Here is a 16,281-nt window from a genome sequence, read left to right as displayed (position 1 = left end):
GAACATCCCTCCCGCTAGCTGCTCGGGTTCCGGCCCCTTGGGGCCCACTTGGGGCCCGTTGGTTCTCACCTGCCCTCTACGCACGCACGCTCACCAGCAACTCAGGTTTTCCCCCTTGTAGCCAACCACCTTCCCTCCCGGGAGGGTTCCGGGCATGGTGGTCCCTTGAATCTCCGTTCTGCCCCTTTTACCCCGCCCCAGAGAGGGGAGTGACTTCCACTCACCTCTGGACCCCCGCAGGGCGCTCAGCCTCTCCTGTCTCCCCTCCCCCCCACTTTGGCAGGACAGTTGCTGTGCGACTTGGACAGTGGAGGAGCGCCTCCAAGTTTCCACCCACCTGCCCCAAAGCTTCCACCCTCTTCCCCTCAAAGAGGACGTTTGATGCCTGGCCCCTGAGATTCTCATTGACAAGCCCCTCTGGGCCCCCCCCTGAGCAGAGCCTGCTGACCCAATTGCCCACCTTTGCGCTTTGATGCCTAGCCATGTCTGCCTCATCCTCAGGCGGCTCCCCCAGGTACTTCGCTGCCAGTGGGGGGGTGCCGCCACCCGAGGGCAGGAGAGGCGGTCAGAAATCCTCAGGCGGGGTCCTGGAGGCTTCTCTCAGCTTCCCCATTCTGTGCCCTGAAATAATGGACCAGAACATCTAATAACTTTTCAAAGGAAGGAAGGAAACAAATCTCACCCTGGCCCCTTCTTCCAGCCTCCCCTCCCCGCCTTCCCTTTCCAGGTACCATAGTTTCCCGGTAGCAAACAGGTCACCAAGGAGCACAAGGTGTGTCTCAGTGGAGTACTAAGCTCAGCTTCTCTTGGAAAGGAAGCCAAGTGTAAATAAGTAACAAGTGGTGTGGGTGGTGGATCTGTCTGACAGTGAGCCAAGGTGTTGATGGAATCAAGGTGCTTTGACGGGTAGCCCAAAGAGGGAGAAATTGTCCAAATCTATTGATTGGCCTTCAGCGAGTGGTACCAGTGGTGGTGGGGGGGAGTTTCTGCTCCGGTGTGGTGATATTGGCTAACTCTGATGAATAGGGCTCAGTAACATTTTGTGTCTTTTAACATCAGGGTGAAATACACAGCAAAGTGCACAAAGTGTCCACATGTCTTAATGTTGCTTTATTTCCCCCTTCCATCTGTGGGAAGGACAAGGTGGTATTTTGAGGCTTTCAGGAGGCAGTGGGATGGGCCAAAATTATCTTTTGAAATCCCGCACCCCTGTTTTGGAATTCTTGGATATGTTTCTGCCCAAAGGTTTGGAGCAAATTAAAATTTTGCTGTTACTTACAAATTGTCTGTACATGTATAATATAAGCAAAGTGAATAACAAAACAAGCCTCCTTCTCAGGAGTGTAAAAGGCAGCAAATGAAATCTGGGACAGTGTTTTCCTGTTCTTGGTCTTCCTTCCCTGAGTTTAGTCTCAGTGAGTCTAATGCTCTCTGTCCTGCACCACTCATTCATTCCCTGAGCAGTTCTCTAGGGCTGCTGCTGCTGCTGGTTTGGGCACTGCTCCAGACTTTTATCCTTGGCCAAGCTAGTACCTTGGCCGCTGCTCATGGGCTGCCTGCCTTTTGGTCACCTGTCAGGATGCTAACTGGACTCTCCAGTGAAAGGTCACAATGTGTGTGATGCGATGGCAGCTTAAAAGACCAGCTGGCCCAAGGCCCATCACACCTCCTTTTACCATCCCACTGCTGGGGACACCATGTATATGTGTGGCTTGTGTGGAGGGAGCTGAGTCATGTCCAACTGGTTCTCCTAGCTGTGAACTTGTTAGCCACTCAATGCAGTGTGTAGTACCAGGAGGTCTCAGCAGTAGGAGAACCATAGTACTCTGCCTATAACCTGGTTCTTGTGCACGGGTGCAGGTTTCCAACGTGTGGGAAGAACGGAGTCACGAGTCTGACGCAGAAAAAGGTCTTGCGAACACCTTGTGGAGCGCCCAGTGTAACTGTGACGGTAGGTGACGTGCTTCTCTGGTCTGTCTCCCCACCCAAAAATGCTTTGCCCCATTTTTTTCCTAGAAGCTACCGTGCCCTGCCAGACACCCCTCGCCATCTGGTGGCCTGCTAGGTATTGCCATGCTTATTCTGCCGACTTTTTTTTTGCCTGTAGCGAGGTTGCCAGGAGATGAGAAAGTTGTTTTAATCGTATCCTTCCAGAAAATTCCAAAAAAAAAAAAAGCCCTTTAAAATTCATTTTCTGCCCCTCAAGAAAGGGGTGGGGGTGAGGGGGCACCCGCAGAGGATGGAACTTGGAGGCCTGCCTGGCCGTGGGGGACAGGTGTGTCGTCAGGGTTCTGCCCCGGTGGTTTTTCTTGCCCTTCTCATCCTTGGCGTGACCTCCAGCTCTTTGTGGACGTGGTCTCGGGCTTGCCTGCTGCCTGCGGTGCTTTGTGACCTAACCATTTGACATGCTTGCTGCGCTAATCCGCATGCTTGACGCTTGGGTCAGTGTGGTGTCGAAGATTCTGTCTGCTTTCCGCCCGTGCTACTCTCAATCCTAGGAGGCACTCTGCATTCCAGCAGGCTGGAGAGGCGATTCTGCCCGCCCTGGTGCTCTGGGAGCTGGTTCTGGGCTCTTCCACAGAACTTGTGTCCTCCCAGCCCTCTTGCTCGCATGGGCCTGATCTCCCTGGTGGGCCTGAGCTGAGGTCTCTCCAGGAGCTTGCTGAACAGCACTGCTGCCTCAGTTTCCACCTGCATGCTGTTGTGGTTCTGCTGGTGCTTGGTGGCTAGGCTTTCAGTGCGGCCCCTCCCCGCCCTCTCACCAAGCTGGTTTTTATGCCCAGTTTACTCATCCACAGATCAACCTTTTTTTATGTTGTCCTCCCCTGCCTGCCAGAAGTGAACCATGAAGGACCGCTCTTCAACTCCCCCCTTACATGTTCACGTGGATGAGAACACCCCTGTCCACGTCCACATAAAAAAACTCCCGAAACCATCAGCGACCAGCAGCCAGGTAGGCGCATGCCACCGAGCCGAGGCCTCTGCTGTGGACGAGGGCATCGCCCCTTCCGCTCAGCCTCCTCGAGCTCCTACCAGCCAAGGATTGGGAGACGAGTACTCTGTCCTTTGGTGATGAGTTGTCCACTTAGAAGGTAGGCCGAATGGTCCTCCAGAAACCTAGAGAGAGGAGGCTCCCCTGCAGACCTGGAGGTGGACACCAGCAGAGTGATGCCATGGCCAGCCGTGCTCGGAAGTGACCCTGGGTTTGTCCGTTTCCACAGAAATCTCATAAGCGCGGAATGAAAGGGGACACCGTGAATGTGCGGCGGAGTGTCCGGGTGAAAACCAAGGTACCTTGGATGCCCCCTGGAAAGTCATCTGCCCGGCATGTGGGATGCAAGTGGGAGGTAGGCTCATTCTTGTTCAGGCGTTCCTTCTCGGACTGGTCAGATTCCAAAGGCCTCAAACTCGGTAGGAATTAGGGTCAGCTGTGTCTGTTCTAAACCTCGGACTGGCCCCATTTAGTGAGCACCATGTTGAACACTGAGCCCGGGCCCGTTTTCTGAGCCTCCACAGTGGACGGCTCTGGGGTTGGCTCAGCTAGCTCTCTCTACCAATGTGGAAACAAAGGCTTACAGAGGTAGTGGCCGAGGCGAGGGCTCAAAGGTGTCTGTCTCACCCAGAGGTGTGTAGTCTTGGCCACTCCGATTATAGGTGAGGAGCATGGAGTGCCCTTCCCCTGTCATTGTTAATAGTATCTGAAGCATAATAGAAAAAAGTCTGTCTATTTCCAGAAAGGACTTAGCCAAGGAAGCATTGCTGTCTGCAAAGTCCTCCTAGGAGACCATGCACACGTTCCATATACGCCATCCCAACCACTTAGGGTCTTCTTCCAGCCACACCTCAGCATGGCTTACCTTCCCCTACAGCCAGCCATCTTCATCCCCGTAGCACACAGTTATTGAGTGCCTCCTACATGCCAGGCAAGGCTGGGCGCTGGAGGGACTGCTGGAGCCAGGCAGACCTGCCTTCATCATGCTGCCATTCCAATCAAGTGCAATAGGAAATCACATCATAAGACAATGCTAAGAGTTTGGGGCCATGTTTGTTTTTTTGGAGGGGCCATGTTTTATACAAAGGCTTTTTTCTTTTTCCCGTGTAAACATTTTATTGTGAATTAGGTGACGCAAAAGCCATGCATCTTTGAGATAAAGGACGGGGGCCTGCCTTAAGATGACAACCGTTGGATTATTTTGAGAGATTTTTTTCTTTGTATTTTGAAATTAGAAATCAAAAAGAAAAGGAATTCTTCTTAAGTTTATCATCATAACCTCACAGTTTAGTTTTCACCAATAAAGCTTTAAAGGTAGTGTGGGATATTGAGGGAATAAATGGCAAGAACACACACAGACACACATTTATATATATTTAAAATGTAAGGAAGATTGAAATGAAAGTGCTGTCCTGTACTTTTACTGTGACCCTCACTAATAATCAGTGAAATGCTAGTGAAAGCCATAGATATATTTTAAAGGATAATTGCTATTAAAAAAAATGGGCTGTTCCACTCTCCATCTTTGTGCTTTCTTTTTTTAAAAAAATCATTTATTGGGCCGCTTACAGCTCCTATCACAGTCGATATATGCTGCACCCATCGTGTCAAGCATGTTTGTCCATAGGTTGCCATCATCTTCCTCAAAACATTTTCTTTCTACTTGAGCCCCGTGTTTGTGCTCTCTGTGGTGACGTCCAGTTAGTCCTTGCAGTCGCTCATGACAAAAGACCAGAAGCATTGCAAATACCTCAAACACCCCAAGCCAGGAGCTTGTCTCTGGTCCCACCACAGTTATTAGGGCAAAATCATTTTCCACAGAGGCTCCTCTAGCACTTGCAGCTTAATCTCTAGTTAACTGTGTCTTAAGCCATATATTTTAAAAACTAAAATGAGCCCTCATTTCATTGAATGGGACAAAGGTTCCCAAGGACTTGTCGGGGACACACATGGAAGATCCGCAAACCTTTGCAGCCCCTGTGACAGGTCTGTGAATTGGTCCAGCCATGCTGGAGAGTGTTCAGACCGCCTTTAGCCAAACATTGATTCTACCCTTTTGCTTCCAAGAATTGCTCTTCCAAAAGCCACAGAGGAGTGCAAATACAGGGATATGTCCAGCTGTTTGCTGGCACATTGCTTGTATGGAGAGAAAATTGGCTGTAAGCTGTCAGGAGGGTATTGGTTAAATTAGGATAAGATATCCATACAATGGAATACCTTGCAGTTCACAAGCTGGAGGTGTAGCTATTTCTAGATGATAAAGCATAGTACCACAGAGTACATATCAAGTCATTTTTTCCCTTTTTTTGCATTCACCATTTGAAACTTATCTTTTTCTTCCCCCTTTTTCCCCCATCTCCCTCTGGTGTACTATCTTCCCTTTCACCCAAGTAAACACCTGTCCACCCGCTAGCCTGTTGCACAGAGTCATTTCATCCTACTTTCAGGGGGGAAGGAAAAAACGTTAATGTATCTGTTACATGTGCATAACATTTTCTGGAAGGATATACTAAAAGTGGCAAGCAGTGATTACCTCTGAGCTGTGGGATGTGGGGGAGGCTTTATACTGTTTTTATTTTGTATGGACTTTGAATGCATTTTGTAAAAGTGAGAGTGTGATAGCTTCAAAGTGTAAAGGTGTGTTGCTATGAAAATTGGCTTTCTGTTGACATGGGTTGCTAGGAGCTGTGATCCTCGATGAAAGGCCCCATGCCAACTTGTCCTGAAGCCGCAGAATCCTAGAGGAGGTGACTGGTGCAGTCTCAGCAAATGCTCTTGTTGCTGTTTTCAGCCCTCCTCTCTCGGGCCAGCTCTTAGGCACCTCCCTCTGGTTGTTCCGCTTCCCAATTCCTGAGAGGCCCTGGCCCACTTCTGCCTGTCTTGTCGACAAAGTGCACTTGGAACTGGAGTCCAGCAGCCGCTGTGTGCATGTGTGGTTTCTTGTTTGCAGTTTAAAACACCTTCGGCTGGTACTTCAGGTTGTCTGTTGTCTGTGGAAGAAAAGAGATCCATATTTTTTCACTCTCCCTAAGAGTAATAGGGAGAAGACATTCCAGTATGGAATTTCTTTTGCGTTCATTATGGAAATTTGAAAAATAGAAAAACAGTTGCTGTAACCCTTGTATGCAAATCTGGCAATCAAAACTTTTTGTTGAAAAGCACAGAAAGTTACATGTGTCATCACCATGACCCAGTGAAGTTTTAAAAATTTTTTATTTTATTAGGAGCTCATACAACTCTTATCACAATCCATACATACAATTGTGTAAAGCACATTTGCCCTCATCATTCTCAAAACATTTGCTCTCCACTTAAGCCCCTGGCATCAACTCCTCATTTTTCACCTCCCTTCCCTCTCCCCCCTCCCTCATGAACCCTTGATAATTTAAAAATTATTATTTTGTCATATCTTATACTGCCCGACGTCTCCCTTCACCCACTTTTCTGTTGTTCATCCCCCAGGGAGGAGGTTATATGTAGATCCTTGTAATCGGTTCCTACTCCGTGAAGTTTTACAAACTTGAATGCACCTGAGTGGCCCGTGCGTAAGCATCACCCGGGCAGAAACAAAAGCACCAGCTTCGCTCCCACTTGGCACAATCAAGGGGCCCTGGTGGTTCAGCGTTAAGTGATGGGCTGCTAACCACAAGATCAGCAGTTCAAACCCACCAGCCACTCTGGGGGAACAAGTTGAGGCTTTTTACGCCCATGAAGACTGGTTTCAGAGACCTTGGGAAACAGTTCTACTCTTCTGTAGGATTGTTAGGAGTCGGAATTGACTTGGGAGCAGTGGTAGTCATGGTATTTGTAGATTTGATATTTTACTCCTATTAGAAAGTAAAAGAAGCTTTTTTCCTTTAAAAACTCCTTGATCCCGCCACCCACGTAAGGGACTCCATGTAAACTAAGTGGGAAGGCTGCCTGAACTCAGGTATGAATTGTTACATTTTTTCCATTTTTGTAAAAATGGGACCATGTTTTACTTGCTGGGTGTCAACATCTTTTTCTCACCTATTTTGATTATCTCTACACTGCACATGATTTATGTTAAGGCCGTATTCCATTGTGTGTGTATTTACCAGTATGGATTTAACCAGTACTATCTTGTTCTACATTTAACTTCACCTTTGCCTTGAATTTCAACAGATTGGCATTCTGAGTTACTCTCACTTGATCCCTAGAAATAGAATTGCTGTAAGCAAAGTGCACGTGCAATTTCTAAATCACATCCCGTGAGGCCTAGTCGATAAACAGTGAAGCCTCTTACTGAGCACTCTTTTCTGTTCCTGACAGCCAACAGCAGGCACAGAAGGTTAGGCACCTCAGTGTGCGAGGGCAAAGAGCCACACCTGCCAGGAGAAGTGACAATTACTTATTCTGTCAGTATAAACTGATGAGGGGGAAGAAACTTACAGGAGAGTCAAGTTCAGTATATCAAAAATACATGGGAACCCTGACGTCAGTTTATAATACTTTGTTATTGTTTTTAATGAAGAAAAGTATGCAGCCCAACACATGCATTAAAGAATCTGTATCTTTCCGGCTGCCATATTTTTCAGACCTGACACCAGTCTAATAGTTCAGTATGCACTCCTAATGTTTTATCCATAGCCACAGTAGCAACGGTCAGTCCTAGATACAAAATTTCTTTGTGTCATAAAAATACCTGCCCCCTATTTGAATTCCTCCGCCTTTTACTGTGGATTGGCCCACCCCATAATTAAAAATCCACCTTTGATCATTCTTGATTCACTTAAAATACTTTCGGCATATTTCATTTCCACCCAATAGAAGACATCTATTGCCCTAACTTGCCAATTTTGGGTATTAGTATTTCTGCCAGTTTTTTTTTTTAATATCATCTTTTATTTTTCCAACTTATCATTGTCATGAAGGTTTTAAACTCTGTGTAGGTGGTTCTCCCAAACATTTAACTGTGGGTGCTGCCCGTGCCTCTTCCCTGGGCCATTTCCCCGCCTCATCCCCAAGGGGACAAACTGACGACAGGTTCATGTGTCTGCCCTTCCTCTCTGTCAGAATCCACCTCATTGCCTGGAAATCACGCCGCCATCTTCAGAAAAATTGGTCTCAGTGATGCGCTTAAGCGACCTCTCAACAGAAGATGACGACTCTGGTCACTGTAAAATGAACCGTTATGATAAGAAAATTGACAGTCTAATGAACGCGGTCGGTTGTCTCAAGTCTGAGGTGAGGGGATTGGGGGACTGTGGGATGTGCGAGCATGCATGGAAATGGCCAGTGAATTCCTGGTGGCCCCTCCCCTCTGTTGCCTCTTCTACTTTCCCAAGTGGCCCAGGACTGTGGGTAGCTGGGGCCACTCCAGATAAGGGGCCAGCTATAAGGCCGGCTCTTACCCTCCTGCACTTCATGAGTGATTGTCCCAGTTTTTATTTTTTCCCTATCCTATGAAGCTGGGAGTGGTATTGTCCCCATTTTATTAATTTACCTTTAAAAACTTCTTACACTGTCAGTTAGGTGAGGGTAGGAGCGAGCAGATCGGTTTTCCACTCAACAGCCCGTACAGATTCAGCTCCATGTCACTGATTGCCGTCCCCACAACGCCATGTCACTCATCTTACTGTTTCCCATTTCTCCTCCTCTTCCTCTCCGAACTCTTCGGAACTTTGCTCTTGGGTCATTGCTGCCTTTTTGGTTTCAAATGGTTCATTATTCAAAGGTGAGCCAACCTCAGGTGCTATTGTTCTCCTTATAGATCTTTCTGTTGTATGGCTGAAAATTGAGCCCTGGGTGTGAGTTCCCTTTCAGACCTGAAGGGTGGCTAAGGGCCTTAGTCTTGGGGGGACCCACCAGTCTCTATCTGATCAGTAAGCTACTGACCTTATTTTAGAGATGAAATGACAACTGAAATAGCCCCAAAGAGGCCAAGAAAATTTGACCTTACTTCCTCGACCGTTTCTTTGGATGAGATATGGCAATGGAATTGGAATTAGACCCCCAGATATCCAAGACTCCCAACTAGGAAGTTGGAGTCTGCCAGTCGATCCAGGTCTTGACTGCTAACACGGCCTGTGTCTTTAATCCTCCACCCTGTACCTGGGGCCCTAAGAACCTTCTGGAGAACCTGGGGCTGGCTGCCTAGCAACAGCCTCTTTCCCCTAAGCCTACAGGTGCCGGGGCTTTTTAGTGACAATGGTAGGCTAGCTGAACCATACGAGCCTTGAATCCTGCCTCTCCGCTCAGTCTCCTCATCTATAAAGGGAGAGAAATGCTATCTACCCAGAGAGGCCTTGGAAGGCTTCACTGAGATTGCTCCCCGTAAAAGCCCCGGCACAGGGTCTGTATAGCTACAGTGTTCTCAAAATCCAAGGTGTCCATGTTTGGGGTCAAAGTGATCGGTGTAACTGAGCCGTGAGGCAAAACCTCCCCTCAGTGACCTTTGCCTGTGCGCCCTTGTGCAGGTCAAGATGCAGAAGGGCGAGCGCCAGATGGCCAAGCGGTTCCTTGAGGAGAGGAAGGAAGAACTAGAAGAGGTGGCCCACGAGTTGGCTGAGACTGAGCACGAGAACACAGTGCTCCGGCATAACATCGAGCGCATCAAGGAGGAGAAGGACTACACCGTGTAAGATGGCGCCCGCCTCCCTCAGGCCAGGCGGCGCTCCGCCCCAGCTGGGCAACACGAGGAAGTCACACAAGGAATTGCCCCCTTTGCATTTCGGATTCTCAGTCTGAGGAACAAGGAAGCCCCCGTGGAATGTAGTGGGAGGGAAGGCTTTCTAGATGAGATGACGTCAGGTGGAGCAGGGGTCCTGGGAGAGATGCCGCCAGGTAGGATCTTGGGGCACGGGGTCAGAAGCATGCTAGCTAGTGGGAGCAGTGTGCGCGGGAAAGTTTGCCGTTGAAAAGTGGCCAGAGGGCCAGGACCTGAGAAGGGAGGTGGGCCGAGAGAACGAGGTTCCAGTGAGGCTGGCCATGACCAGCTCTTTGAAGGGGCGTTTCAGACAGGGGAATGGGGTGACTGGGTTTGGCTGCAGTGTGGAGAGCAGATGGGGGTAGTGGTATGTAGGACAGGTGGCACAGGTGAGGGCTAGGACCACTGGTGGCATCACCGTGTGGAGGCGCCCTGGTCTGATGCCTAGATGGAAATGTGACTTCTGACCCGTGCCCTTCCAGAGGCTACTCAGGCTGGAAGCGCTGTCTGCCTCCCATCCCCCACGGTCCCTGACCAGGAGGGGACCTGGCAGGGCATTGTGAGGCGAGCCTCGGAGCTCTGGATGGGCAGGGCCCGAGAGGGCTCATAGAGCCGTTCTGTCTGGCCCCAGGCTTCAGAAGAAACACCTCCAGCAGGAGAAGGAGTGCCTCATGTCCAAACTGGTCGAGGCTGAGATGGATGGCGCTGCCGCGGCCAAGCAGGTCATGGCCTTGAAGGATACCATCGGAAAGCTGAAAACGGTAGGAGGCCAGCAAGCTGGACAACCCCAGGCTGGGCGCTGGCCTCTGAAGGGGTAGCCCCAGCCGGGGGTGGGGTCTTTGTGCAGTCATCAGGCTGACTGTGACATAATCAAGCTCAGAGAGGGCTCCCTTGGCTTCTGAGCCCCCTCCCCCATACTTCTACTCCCCAGACAACTAGCCCTTGATGATGACCTCTGGTGGCCAGGGCCTCTGAGGAGACCTTGTCATGGGTCTCCCAGGGTCAGACTGAGGCAAGGCCTGCGGCTGATTCCCGCAAGTCTAAGCCACCAAGTGTCATCCCTCCTCCCTTGCCACCTCCAGGAGGCTCTTTGGCCCTCGTCCCTCCTCTTGCAGCAGATTCAGAGTCCTGTCCATCCTTCTAGTCCGACCTCCTCCATCCTCCTGGAAACCTGTTGTTTTAACGACCCTGACCCTGTACACAACCTTAGTTGTTGTTAGTTAAGCATCTTGGCACCCAGCACTACGTAAGCTCTCCACCGCTCCTGCCTCTGTGCCGCCGCCGCCTCTCCCTGCCCCACACATTGAGTCCACCAGTTTGTCTTCTAGGAGAAACAGATGACCTGCACGGACATCAACACCTTGACAAGGCAGAAGGAACTTCTCCTGCAGAAGCTGAGCACCTTTGAGGAGACCAACCGCACCCTCCGGGACCTGCTAAGGGAACAGCATTGCAAAGAGGTGAGCTCCTGGCCCGTGGGCACAGCAGGGTTCCCACTGAGCTCCATCCCTCTGGGGCTACGTGCCCCTCGTGTTTGAGCCTCCCTCACCTCATGTCTAAAATGGAGAGAAGATTGTGAAAGAGAAATCTTTTTTTTAAATCATTTTATTGGGGACTCATACAACTCTTATCACCATCCATACTTACGTCAATTGTACATTCATTGCCCGCATCATTCTCAAAACATTTGCTTTCTGCTTGGGCTCTTGGAATCAGCTCCTCGTTTTTCATTTTTTTCCCTCCCTCCTAAACCCTTGATCATTTATAAATTATTATTATTTTGTCATATCTTACACTGTCTGACGTCTCCCTTCACCCACTTTTCTGTTGTCCATCCCCCAGGGAGGAGGTTATATGTAGATCCTTGTAATCGGTTCCCCCTTTTAACCCTACCTTACCCCCACCCTCCCAGTATCACCACTCTCAGCACTGGTCCTGAAGGGATCATATGTCTTGGATTCCCTGTGTTTCCAGTTCCTGTCTGTACCAGTGCACATCCTCTGGTCCGTCCAAGGGGCTGGAGGGAAAGAGAAATCTTAACTGAGGTCTGGTCTGACACGCGCGGGGGATTTAATGGGATCACTCACTTAAAGTGCTAAGCAGCCCTTAGCCAGAAACTGTCTTGGTTACTGCAGCTGCCTTGGGAGACCAGTGAGAGACCTTAGAGGTCAGGAGTGGACAGTGGGGAGTCAAGGGAGGTGTTCAGCCCATTTTCGAGACACAGCCAAGAGAGTGCAGACCCGAGTTCAGGCACCTTTGTAGAAGGAAGGCGAGTCAGTGGCACATCCAAATTGCGGGGGACTGCTGCCGCTGAAAAGCCGTTAATAGTGGTCTCCGTGTTGACCCCAGCCGGAGGGATGCTGAGAGCCTCACAATGCTGGTGCTGATAAAACAACATTTCTCTTGGTTTTTTATGTTTTTGAAAACGTTGTCAGTCTCTCGTCTTTGTCTTTTTAAAAGTCCGTGTTTAACTTCTGTAGTATAATGCATAGTGGTATACATACTGCTCCATCCGTCCACTGCTACTGAGTCTCTTTGGACTCACAGGAACCCTGTAGGACAGAGTAGAACTCTAGTCTCTGAGACTTTAAATCTTGACAGGTGGATAGAGCCTTATCTTACCCACAGAGTGGCTGGCGGGTTCCACCTGCTGACTGTGTGCCTGATTCACTCCGCTGCTGAGGCTGTAGGTGTGTTGCCCAAATAAAACCAGTCCCTCTTGTGTCAGCTTTGGCGAGAACCTCCTCTTAGTTCCCCTCAGAAAGAATTTTTCTCTTGAACTTGATGGTCTGTGTCACATACGTCACCCTAAACAACATATATATGACATGTTTTCAAATTTTACCTTAATGATGCTGTTCCATGTGTGTTCCTTGGAGTTTGCTTTTTTCACTCAACATGAGTTCTATGAACTTGATCCAGTTCTGTCCTTGAGGCCTGAGATCGTTAACTTGTACTGACTGAGGAAATGGCGCGGGGGCCACATTTCGACCTTTTCTGCCTTCAGCAGGGAGCAGGAGAATCCAATTCCACACTGGCACAAGGCCGATTGCCACAAGGCAGAAGTCAGAAATGCTGCCTCTACCCTCTAATTTCCTTCTCCATCTCTCCCAGGACACACTACTTCTCTGCTGCGTTCAATAATGGGTTGCAATGGCCACAGAACCCACCGACTATTCTAGAGATTATGGGGTTGATTAGGGAAGCCAACAGGCTGTGAAAATTGAAGGATATAGTTCTTCTTGTGCACAGTGAGCTTCTTAGCCATGCTGGCTGGCATGTCACTCCCCGGTCCTTGGCCTCTCACCCACGTGGTTCCTTGGTCCTCTGCCTTGTTCCATGGCCTGGGAAGCCTGCCACCTGTTTCTCTGCCTCATGATCTTGGTGCTGCTGTTCAGCATGCTGCTTCTGCTCTGTCTCGTGGTCTTGCTGCTGCGACTTAAGGCCCCACGGCTGCTTCTGTCGTTTCAGACAGGGACCGCACATGCACTCTGCTGTTTTCTGTTCTTCCTTGTGGGACACATCCTTCTCCCTGCTTCTGAGATGGCTCTCTCATACTGACCAGCCCCTCTGAGAGTTTCCACACCCTGTTTGCATGGTCCCGCCCACTCATTGGGTGGGAGTGACAAAGATGTGGCTAGAAGAGCTGTCCCAAGGCATTTCACTTCAACACAATGACCGGGTCATGTTACTGTTACAGATCTTCCTGTAACACCCATGAACACGGTGCTGGTGTGCTTCTTATTTTAGAATTGCGAGATCATTTCGATTAATTTTACTAGTTTTGGCTACATTAGTCTCCAAATACTTGTACCTGGACAGTTTTACCTCTCTGGGCTTCATCTTGCTGCCTGTAGGATGGGGATTTCTCATGGGCTGATGTGAGAATTAGAGAGGAGGTGTGTGTTAGGTAGGCACGCATGCTGTCCTGCTGCTGTTAGTGTTGCTACAGTGCTTTCAGAAACCTCTTTTCCTGTTGGTTGGAGATGAAGGGTTAGCTAATCTGGACTCCCACCTGGAACCGGTGCTCCTATTTGGGTTGAGGCTCTGATCTAGGTGCCCACCTGTCCCTCAGCACCCCTGCTCCCGCTGCATCTGAGTGCTGACTGGGGAAGCGCTGAGGGGTGGGGAACCTGCAGAGTGCTTGCATTTGGAATCTGCTTCAGGGCCATGTTCATCTGTGATCCCTTGGGCAGCCTGCCTCACTTCTGGTCTCAGTCTCATCTGTAAAATGGGTGCGGTGACAGTGGCCGTTGGAGCAGGGGGATTTGGTGAGCTGTGTGCCTATGATGGCAGAAGAGTCAGGTAGTTTTGTGTCCCCACAAGACATGCGCAGGCACGGATCCAAGGGGCAATGAGGGAGGGCAGCTTCTATCTCGGGTCCCGGACCTAGGCCTTCTTGCTGCGTGGCTTCTGAGAAACCACAGTGCTGGCTTCTCCCATCTCCTTGGTTCCAGCGAAACTTCAGGAGACAGGAAGCCTGTTTCACTTGGCTTCTGTAGGGGACATGTAGGAGGGAGGGGTGGGGTGACCTCCTCCTAAGGGTCACAGAACAAAGGTTCAGGTGCCTGGGGAGAACAGGGAGGTTCACACCGACTGTCAGCATGCAGTTCAGAGAAGAGGAAGAGTGGAGCTTGACCAAGCCTCACTGGTAATTCAGATCTTAGACTCATGGTCCATGAGTCCATTCTGACTGACTGCCCCTGTGGATTTCCAAGATGGAAACCTTCCCCCCACCCCCAGGGGAGAGCGCGAAAGCAGTCCCCCACTACCATAAATTATGCAGTCGAGTTTCCCATATTTGGGGAAATTGCAGGGGTCAGCACATCCAAGATGGAAATCTTTACAGTTTTAAAAAATGTCTCAAAGTGGTAGCCATTGGAGGTGGGTGGGAGGGTGATTTGGGCTTTATTGGTATTCATTTGTGGGAAAGACTCAACACAACATAGACATCTGGGTTTACTGCTCGGTAACTTTGGTCTCCTTTTACTTCCCTCGAAGGATTCCGACAGGCTGATGGAGCAACAAGGAGCACTGTTGAAACGGCTGGCAGAAGCAGACTCAGAGAAAGCGGTAACATAACGCCCCTCAGCCCCACCGCAGCCCCCTGGCCAGAAAACGGGGTGATCTTCCCTGTCCTGGCTGCTCCACGGGGTCACTCGAGATCTGGAACCACAAAGGCAGAACACCCCCCTTGGGATGATAATCATGCTGATGGATTTTTTTTTCTCATCTTACTACAGAAAAGCTTTTGATTATTTAAGGCAAAATTGTGGATCAATTTTCTCTAATTGCTTCTATGTGCTGATGGATTTTTAGATCATCAGGTTCAGATGCCTGGATTTCCTGACTCTGATTACAGCTGAGAAGGCCTCCCTTTGTACTGAACCATTTCAGTTCCTCTCCAGGTGGCAGGTTGCAAAGATGAATGGAAGAAACAAGGCGGTGGAGGGGTTGGGGTCCCATGACCATCTGTATATGGTGAAGCAGGTGGCAGGTCTGGACCAGAAGTGGAATAGATTTCTCAAGCCCTCTTGGAGCTCCCTCTGTATTCATCATGCCCATGGCGGGTCTCCAAGACAGGGAAGAAAGATGGAGGCCCTGTTTCCCAAGGTTTGGCCTTTGGCCCTTGATGGCTGACCAAAAGGCCCCAGGAAAGTGCCAGCCTGGGCGAGGGAGGCATGGAGATAGAGCCATCCTGGTGATCATTCCTAAGCCTATATCCCCAGCTCTGGGCCTTAGCCTTCTTGTTTCCTTTTGCTGCTGCTGTGTGTTGGTTTGCGATTGTGGAAAATAGACTAGATGAGAAAACATGGGCCCTTTCCGCCCTCTTCCTGTGACATGTAAGTATGCCCAGCATGTTGTGAGTGGAAACACCAAGGTGTTTTGAAAGAGGTAGGACATTTGATGGCGATACGGCGAACGTGAGTGTAGGTGATGTGACTTTCGTCATGTTTGGTAGCAATGGTTTATCTGGTTGTAGGGGGGGATTATGGGATTTCTTCGGAGGGTCTTGGGTGTTTTTTTAATGTCTTCCACAATGCTACTTTTTTTTAATTATAAAAGAATTATGCGGAAAGAAGTGCCAGGACCATCAGAAGAAAAAAAAATGCGCTGACTGTAAAAATCCAAACAGTTTGATACAGGGCTGGTGCATTTGGCTCCTGGGCCCTTGGGGGCTGGATACTCCCCGACCTCTCTCTGTGTTCTGTGGGTTGGGCCTCCTCCCCCTTCCCAGGGAGCACATGCCTGTGTGCTCTCCCCCAGCGCCTGCTGTTACTCCTGCAAGACAAGGACAAGGAGCTGGAGGAACTGCTGCAGGAAATCCAGTGTGAGAAGGTACCAATCCTGAGCACCGGGAGGGGGGGGCAGTGCTGGGTTTGAAGGCCGACTCCGGTGTTGGCGTCGGCATCACCGGCTCTGTTTCTCCAAAGGCTCAAGCAAAGTCCGCATCTGAGCTGTCCAAGTCCATGGAGTCCATGCGGGGGCATCTGCAGGCGCAGCTTCGGTGCAAAGAGGCGGAGAACAGTCGCCTATGCATGCAGATCAAGGTACATCCATCCCACCGTGGGGAAAGCAAGAGCAAGGGCCTGGCAGCCCACGTGACGGCCGTCTGGCA

At 49.9% G+C, this 16,281-nt stretch overlaps 1 protein-coding gene across 7 annotated transcripts in view; it reads left to right on the top strand.

Annotated features, from left to right (window-relative positions):
• Positions 1 to 16,281, top strand: part of ODF2 (outer dense fiber of sperm tails 2) — a 38,411-nt gene that overhangs the window by 876 nt on the left and 21,254 nt on the right. For 2 of the 7 annotated variants that reach the window (XM_075560693.1, XM_075560692.1), the window contains exons 2-11: positions 1,861 to 1,951; positions 2,837 to 2,953; positions 3,222 to 3,347; positions 8,030 to 8,200; positions 9,433 to 9,593; positions 10,294 to 10,423; positions 10,991 to 11,122; positions 14,664 to 14,735; positions 15,930 to 16,001; positions 16,097 to 16,213. In XM_075560693.1, coding sequence (XP_075416808.1) covers positions 2,846 to 2,953; positions 3,222 to 3,347; positions 8,030 to 8,200; positions 9,433 to 9,593; positions 10,294 to 10,423; positions 10,991 to 11,122; positions 14,664 to 14,735; positions 15,930 to 16,001; positions 16,097 to 16,213 — 1,089 coding nt within the window. In that variant the 5' untranslated portion in view covers positions 1,861 to 1,951; positions 2,837 to 2,845. Of the gene's footprint in view, positions 1 to 751; positions 773 to 1,860; positions 1,952 to 2,798; positions 2,954 to 3,221; positions 3,348 to 8,029; positions 8,201 to 9,432; positions 9,594 to 10,293; positions 10,424 to 10,990; positions 11,123 to 14,663; positions 14,736 to 15,929; positions 16,002 to 16,096; positions 16,214 to 16,281 lie in introns of those variants that run through there. The other 5 variants (XM_075560695.1, XM_075560696.1, XM_075560697.1 and 2 more) reach the window with 5 other exon arrangements.

Source organism: Tenrec ecaudatus, chromosome 10 (genome assembly GCF_050624435.1).
Source record: "Tenrec ecaudatus isolate mTenEca1 chromosome 10, mTenEca1.hap1, whole genome shotgun sequence".
In the NCBI taxonomy this organism is placed as follows: Eukaryota; Metazoa; Chordata; class Mammalia; order Afrosoricida; family Tenrecidae; genus Tenrec; species Tenrec ecaudatus.
The sequence above is the reverse complement of the archived record's forward strand: the minus strand, read 5'-3'. Positions and strand labels throughout refer to the sequence as shown.